The 8,693-nt window shown below is 34.6% G+C and overlaps 1 protein-coding gene across 1 annotated transcript in view; it reads left to right on the top strand.

Moving 5' to 3' along the window:
* The first annotated feature begins 5,887 nt into the window (after positions 1 to 5,887).
* The window catches only part of LOC129226918 (C-factor-like), a 33,539-nt gene continuing 30,733 nt past the window's right edge, over positions 5,888 to 8,693 (top strand). Inside the window, exons 1-2 of the mRNA XM_054861547.1 lie at positions 5,888 to 6,019; positions 7,912 to 7,969. Of these exons, the coding sequence (XP_054717522.1) occupies positions 5,888 to 6,019; positions 7,912 to 7,969 (190 nt within the window). The remainder of the gene's footprint in view (positions 6,020 to 7,911; positions 7,970 to 8,693) is intronic.

The following is an 8,693-nucleotide window of genomic DNA, read 5'->3' as shown; positions in this document are numbered from 1 at the left end:
TTTGGGGGGGGGGCATAATCCTCCTTAAGCGACCAAATATAGCTTTAAGTTGCCGTTTTGGGACTATCTTAATGTGAGTCTTTGACCCTCTTCCGATAATGACCATCTCCAAAACCAGAACCACACAGAAGCTAAATCTCCTCCCCCTTCCCCGTGTGTTAAACAAAACACAAAAATGAAATTCGAGTCTCGACTTACGCGAGGGATGCGTTGCAAGATCCCGCGCCCAAGTAGAAACTTCGCGTTGGGGAAAAGAGTATGTATACGAATTCTTTATAAGCATACCTAATTATTTTGGGAATTTGTGAACAACTCTTCAACTGCTTTGAACGTTTTTTTTTTTCGTTGATATATTACCATTTTTTACAAAAAGAACTGATCTTTTACTGCAATTTAAAAAAGCTGTATTATTCAACATAAAATTTTTACGATGCCCCAAAGAAAGAGAAAGAGAGAGAGAGAGAGAGAGAGAGAGAGAAGGGGAAGAGAGAAGGAGGAGACATAAAATATAACAGCACGGTACGCACTGTATGTAGTAGTTACTAAATGCAGCACTATAATAGCAATGTATACTAGATACACTAATTATATTTATAGTTTAAAAAATAAAGACGAAGATGATTTATGCTGCGCGGATTAGATTGTTATCAGTCTTCTCCTGACAGCGCATGCACAATTGCACATCAGTCAACTTGTCAGAAGACAGAAAAGGAAGAAGAAAGAATAATGAATTAAATTGCTTTCTACCGAAGTTATTCTAGATAAATTTTTGTGTTGTGGGCACGCGTTAGTTCTAAAATTCGATACTCGTGAAGAATTCGCGTTAAAGCCATTTCGCGTAAGTCGAATCGCGTTGTAGCGAGAGTCGACTGATCTTTAAAAGCGTGCTTAAAAGCTATTTTTGCGTGCGTGAACGTGAATTTTTTCTCATCCGCGAAATATTTTTTCGTTGCGTATTAATTTTCGGCGTTTCGGCTCTGGGCATATAAAATTCGCGAAATTTTCCGCTCCTAAAATTACTATTTTCGCGAAAATTACGGCCCGCGAAATAAGCGCTTTTGCGGTAAATAAGTGAGCTTCCACAAGTTATCTGACGTGTGCTGTCATCTATCGGATTTTACTTTTACTTTTTCGTTTATTAGGATCTAGAAATTACAGCTTTAGTCACAAATATACATAAAATCTTTGAATTGTATTCCCATTGTTATTCAGTTGTTTCCATAATAGTAATTCAACTTTAGAGAAATGCTTCGAGGAACGTTTCAAACATTCAGTAGCTGAAACAAATTTATTTACTAATTTTGAAATTTACTCTAATCATTAAAAATATTAGGAGAAGTAATAACACTAGAAACAAACCCTTTTGCTAAAAACTTAAGACAAGGAATGAAGATACATGTGTGAAGCTTTTAATGAATTTATAATCAATTGTTACGATTAATTTTAAACGGAAAAAAAAACGAGACTTTTTAAAGTTTAACGCTAATAATGGTGCGTTGAAGATGAATTTTCAACCTAAAACGGTGTCATGGGTGCAGGAGTGCCACGATGGGAGGTCACTGCGACCTCCCCCAAAAAGTTAAATTTAGTAAATTTTAGAGTTTCTTTTGGCAAAATTGTCATTGTCCAGCGAAATTCGAGATTTCATTCGGCCAAATTTGGAATTCCGTTCGGCAAATTGAGTCCGCCATTTCACAAATTGCGAGGAGCCCCTGAATGGTCGTTACGTCACAAAGTGGCGAGGTACCACGAACTTTAGCATGAACAATTGCATGGCGAATCCAGTGTCAGCTTCCTGACATTACTAAACTTGGCTAGATTGTCTTGGCTTGGTAGTACAACTCTGTTGTTGAGCAGTTGTCGATATTTTTATTGGGAACATGTAAAGAAGTGTTCCTTGCATCATTTCGTTACAAACTTAGATTATTCTTTTTCTGATCACTCAAAAGCACTTGCTTTGCGATTGTTCTTACTTACCTTTCACACAATTCGTTAAGTTATTGTTATCGTAATGGCATATTTCATATGCTAACAAATGCACTCAATTTCTGAAAGTATAGAAAAATTAAAAAGTCTTTTGGTTCGCCTGTATATTTACAAATAATGTATGGTGAATTTTCTCGCCAATTGGCTTGTACCCATGTTACGGTTCCACGTTATGATAATTTCGTATCTCGCCAATTGGCTTGTGCACATGTTACGGTTCCACGTTATGAGAATTTCGTAATTTACTCGTCCATCTTATGATAATTTTTTCTTAAAATTGGAATAGAAAAAGAACCACATCGAATTTTCAAAAAATCGCTTCGAGGTGTACACCCCCCTGCTACAAACTAACTTTCTGCCAAATTTCTTGAAAATCGGCCGTACGATTTAGGCGCTATGCGCGTCACAGAGATCCTGACAGACAGAGAGACTTTCAGCTTTATTATTAGTAAAGATAAAGATAAAGGTAATTTAATTTTGCTCCTCTTGTAGAAGCAAGGGGTAAAATACGATGTGCGTTCAGTGGCTATTTGTATCTAAAAAAAGCATTTCAGTTTTTTTTTTTTTTTTTCGTTTTCAAATTTGCAGATTGGTTCATGAGTTAAAATGTTCTGCTTTTTAACCATAACACAAATGGTTGCAAAATATTCTATTGTATCGACAATAGAATTGTAGCGACAATGTTCAACGCAGTCCAATGTCATGTGTCATTTTGACTGATGCCCGAAACACATACAAATAATGTTTTTCAGAAAACTTTTTAGTTTCAAGACAACTTTTTCGAAAGTTGATACTTAATATTACAAAAAAATAAGTGTTCTTTATGTTTGAATAGTGGTACCCGCACGGCTTTGCCATAGTAGCAGAAAATTAAAAGGTCATTTGGTTCGCCTGTATATTTACAAACAATGGATGATGAATTTCTCGCTAATTTGCTATATTCATTTGCATGCCCATAATACGGTTCCACGTTATGATAATTTCGTAATTTAATCGTCCACATTGTGATACTTTGCTCGGTAAAATTTTCTTAAAATTGGAATAAAAAAAAGAACAAAATCGAATTTAAGAAAATTCGCTTCGAAGTGAACACCCCCATGCTACAAACTTATTTTGTACCGAATTCAATGATAATCGGTCGAACGATCTAAGCGCTATGCACGTCACAAAGATCCATACATCCTAAGAGAGAGAGATCCAGACATCCAGACAGAGAGAGATCCAGACATCCAGACAGAGAGACTTTCAGCTTTATTTATTAGTAAAGATAAAGATTATATCACAATTTAAGCCCAAAGTTGAAAATTCCGGGAATTAAGTGCAAATACATGCGTACAAATGTCGCATTTGTCCAAGTGGACTGGGCATTTAAATCTTTACTAATAATAAAGCTGAAAGGCTGTACTATGTCTGGATCTCTGTTTGTCTGTTACACGCACAACGCCTAGACCGTTCGACCGATTTTCATGGAATTTGGCACAAAATTAGTTCGTAGCATAGGGGTGAGCACCTCGAAGCGATTTTTCAAAAATTCCATTTTATTCTTTTTCTATTTCAATTTTAAGAACATTTTGCTGAGCAAATTATCATAACGTGGACGAGTAAATTACCAAATTATCATAACGTGGAACCGTAACATGGGCGAGCACATGAACATAGCAAATTGGCGAGAAATTTATCATCCATTATTTGTAAATATACAGGCGAACCAAACGATTTTTTAATTTTTCTACTACAGGCAAAGCCGTGCGGTACCGCTAGTTAAATAAGTAAAAACTCCTTATTCAATGTTGAAACGCAAAAATGTGGATATCGAAACGATACCATTCGATTTCTGAACCTTAAAAAAAATTTTGGAATAAAAAATAGAACCGACTTCAAAATAGCTCTAAAAAGGGAAAAATAATTTTATTCTTTAAACACCATCGATAATAATTTAAACATAATTTTTGAAGTTGGCGCAAAAACAAAACGTAAAATCCAGTGTAGCCATGCTTCGTTCATATTTTTTTCAGAAATTCCTCTTAAGTTAGGAACGAAACATTTATATTGTTACTCAAATACGCTGTTATCAATGCATAATGTATGTGGTAGTGAAGAAAGTGGACCTGGTTAAATTTATAGTTGTAGTGTAGTTGAGTTATGGCCTGTGAATGATTTTATCTATCGTTTTTGCGCCAATTTCAAAAATTATGTTTAAAAGTATTATCGATGGTGTTTAAAGAATAAAATTATTTTTCCCTTTTTAGAGCAATTTTGAAGTCGGTTCTATTTTTTATTCCAAAATTTTTTTATTTCATTCTTTTTAGTGTAAATGTATTTTAGAAAAGTTACTATCACGAAACTTCACCTTATTTTTTTCCATAAAAATGCTCTATATTAAAATAAACTATAAATACGCCTTAAACTTTTAAAGATTGGCACTAAAAATTTATCTTTGTTAATCTCTGGAATTCATTTGTGTGTTAATTTAATTTTAACCATTTAAATATTACGTTTTCCCTAACTAAGTTACATTTCACAGCATACAAAGTACTTGTGATGCAATTCTGTATATCCTTACTTAGCCCAGATCATTTGTTATTGGCATATAATAACGATAAAAATACTACTATAGTTGAGACAAACCTAATCTGGTAAAATTGCGTGAAGGCTAAGCAGATTTTGATCACTGCATTATCTCGCTTCCATGTTAGGTTTACCTCCACTATAAAGCAATGACACTGAAGAAACTCGATGCTTGCTTCAGAGAAACCTTCATTCAAAATTATCACCACAATTTCTAATTAATGATACTGTTATATGGTACCAATTTTTTATAACATTGGGTTTCATATTGTTACAAATCCTGTAAATAATAATTATTGTAGTAACGTAACCTGTAAATAGTTTCCCGTAATGAATATACAAGACGTATACAGATGGCTAAAGTATACAACCCCCCTATTTATTTTTTGTTCATTGATAAAGTTTGATAACGGTCTACTATTTTCCAGAAGCGTTTGGAATATTTGAGAGATTTCTTTTCGGTGTGTATATAAACCGTTACGCTGGATAAAAAGTGGAGTTTCGATTGAGATTTCGAACTGAGAGCGTATTTGCTCTGTTTATAGCGAGGCATTTCGCTGTGTTGTTTTCGTATTTGGAAGTAAATACGTGTGTAACCGTTAAGTTTACGGTGTTGAGTGATATTTGCTTAATTGCTGATGATTAATTTAGCAGTTGCTAACGATTTCTCCTGTACATAGTGTAAATAAAGCTCCTGTGTTTTTTATCAAGAACTGTGTCTTCATTTCAAGAAAGCGGAAGTCGCACCGAATCCGTTACAATATTTAATCATTTAGTAGAAAAATTGCATGAAATTTACTGTTTTTTGCCCATAACTTCTTTTCTAAAGGACAAATATGGTCAAACAAAGTAATGGGACCTAAGTTGAGCCATCCCCTATGCATTAAAAAAATAATCATCAAAATCGGTTCACTAGGTGAGATGCTGTGAGTGGACAAACAAAGAAAAAAAAACATATATACGGTATGAACTGATAACCGCCTCCTTTTTGAAGTCGGTTAAAAAATAATTAGAACTTGATAAGTAATTTTTTAAAAACGAAACCTTTCTAAAGTCAGCTCAGTTATAACACGTATTTAACTCTCAAGGTAGCAGACATAAAAGAAAAATGAACTTGAAGCTTTAGCATGACTCTCAAAAATGTAAGTTCTGCCTTTATCATAAGCAAGATAAAAGCAGTTGTTATCTCTCTTTTTTACTTAACGCTTTATTGAGATAGCACACTTTTATGATTTAGCACTTTTTTGAACAGAAAGTAGAGTCAAACCGGAAAGCGGTTCAGTGGAAAACGCATAGGGTTCTGTTTTCCGCATCAGAACAAATTTTCGCTAAAATGGAAGCGCATAGTGTTTTTGTTACTGGAGCAAACAGGGGTATAGGGCTGGAATTCGTCCGACAAATTGTTCGTCTACAGAAGCCACCCAGATATGTCATAGCGACATACAGATCTCGAGATAGCACGGAGGTAAGAGAGATGCAAACATTACATTGATATATATATTTTTTATTATTTTAGTATTTTAGATAATTTTGATTTACAGTAAATTCCCGTTCATTCGAACTAACCGGGACCGAAGGGGCGATTCTCGAAAAAATGTCCCGTGCGTAAGCGAAGTTTTTTTTTATTTTATTCAAGTAACTATTAAACTAGAAAGTCGCCAGTCAATGTATGACGGGTGAAAATTGCTTCTGCATTTGAACGAAGCCATTGCCTGTTTGGTGATATTTTGACAGTTGAAATTGTAACCCTAACTCCAGTGGATGAACCCTAAACTCCAGTAGGTAGCGTTTATTGTTGACCCTTTTTTCGTTTCTTCATTCCCCTGAAATGACACAGTCTCACCAGTAAAACAGTTAAGTGACCGGATCGAGTTCAGCCTTGTCACGATAAAGCCTTTCCCTGCATATAAATTAAACATTATCAAAACATATTATCAAATTATCATGACGTGGCGCGAGTTCCATTGTTGAAACAAGCGGGTTACTCGATCATCGGCTATTATTTATATGAGGATATGAGATTAATTGTCGTTATGCTTTGATAGTATATTAAAGCATGTATTACTCCCCAACAGCATTATTTTTTGAAGGCGTTGGTTAGCTGGAAAAAAAAAAAACCTTGGCGTTACGCAAGGGACATTTTTTTTTTTTTTTTGAGAATCGCCCAAAGGCATTCCAAAAAATCGAAAATCTGGATTAATATGAGTAGAACGGTGTAATACTAATATGGGTATAATATTAATATAAATGGGTATAATATTAATATGGGTAAAAGAGCAATGTTTTGTTTCAAAATTGAATGTAAATATTTATTGGAGATGGATAAATATACGAGGGTTATTTTTTTTTCAAGTTCCGATCGATCGCGAAATGAAGATCACAAAGACAATGGAAACTTTTATTTGGAATATGTACATACACCTTCCAACTACTTCTCGACATAGTCACCGCTACGATTAAAACATTTGTCGTAGCGTGGTGCCAATTTTTCGATACTCTCGTCATAGAAAGAAGCTGCCAAAGCTTTCAGTCAATTCTGTACGCTGATCTGTAGCTCGGCGTTCGGAGCCAAACGTTTGTCCTCCTGACCAGCGTTTCGTGTGACCAAAGAGATGGTAATCGGAAGACGCGCAAATCTGGGTTGAATGGAGTATGGTCAAACACTGTCCAGGAAAACTGCTACAAGAGATTTTTGGTTGAAGTAGCACTGTGTGGGTGCGCATTGTGGTGTAGAAAGACACTACCTGATGACAGCATTCCTCTAGGTTTGTTCTGAGTTGCCCTTCATTCCAGCATTCAGAAATCGAATTACAGCACGCACTTCACACTTGGCGGGAGATGCAATTGTTCGAGGCATGTTTCCTCGTTCACTGCGTTATCCGAAATAACCACTGAGACCAGATGCACTGCACAATCTTACTTGAAAGACTGCGCAACAAATCTACGCACAGCGTAATCGGCTTGAATTTCTGGTTTTCACTCCGCGATCGATCGGACCTTGAAAAAAAATAACCCTCTTATATATCTATTTCACATTATTTCTAAACTCAGAAATAAAAAAAAAATTTGCAATTTTATCTGGATTGTCCAAAGGTCTGTATTTACGAGGGTCGAATAAACGAGGCTCCACTCTGCATTTACTTTCAAATACATAATAGGTAATTTATTATTGTAAGTCAATAGGAACTTTTTGTTCATATGTCACTTAGCGCAGCTTTGACTCGGCATCTTGTTTGATCGAAGTTAAATGAAATCTACTGCAACTTCTTTTCTTCACATTATAAAATTCTTTGCGATTTATTTTTTGTTAGTTTTTGTATTTTAAACACCAGAATCATGCTTTTTTTTTTATTTCAGGAACTGGAAAAAATTAAAGATTCTTCTAAAGATAGCATGGTTTATATGGTTAAAATGGGTACGTAAATTCCAAATACACTATTTTGAGCTTTGAAAATCTAACAATGTAAAATGACAAATACATACCATGGTTAATATAGCTAGAAAAAAAATCAAAACGCTTTTCTGCGAATAATTCTTACATCCCATCTTAGTTCTCTACGTACTACCTTTCTGTTTCGGATAGGGTAAAGATTTTTTAAACTAAATTTGTCTATCAAATTCTAAATTGGTCGAATTTCTTTTCTTCTCTCTATTTTTCGGTTTTCCTGAATGCGAACGGAAATAACTTTTTGTTGTCATTTATAAGCGACTAGCTGCGTTGCCCGGCTTTGCCCGGTCCACCTTGAAAATTAAAATTGTGTCAAGTAACGTACATTTAACAATCAGGCGTAAAAAATAAATTAAAAAAATATCATGATTTCCTTTCCAAACAATGACGACAATATTAAAATACTTTTAAGAAATTAAATCCAGAAAGATGGATTTAAAATGCGTAACCATGGAGACACAAAATGAAATAAGTTTAAGGAATTTAAATGCCAAAGAAAATGGTTCACAATTTGAATGGAATCGAGATTTCTTAAACTTGATTTAAAAAGGTTTGTAACTTTTTTTCCTTTCGAGATAAAAGCTTATTTTTTCGACCATAGGTCGAGTTAGATCTGGAGTAAAAAAGGTCGCTTTTTCCAATGATTTTTAAAAAGAAAGCTGTGGGACAATTCCTTCACTTTTTCTTGACT

This window comes from Uloborus diversus, chromosome 7 (genome assembly GCF_026930045.1).
Source record: "Uloborus diversus isolate 005 chromosome 7, Udiv.v.3.1, whole genome shotgun sequence".
Classification (NCBI taxonomy): Eukaryota; Metazoa; Arthropoda; class Arachnida; order Araneae; family Uloboridae; genus Uloborus; species Uloborus diversus.
The sequence above is the reverse complement of the archived record's forward strand: the minus strand, read 5'-3'. Positions and strand labels throughout refer to the sequence as shown.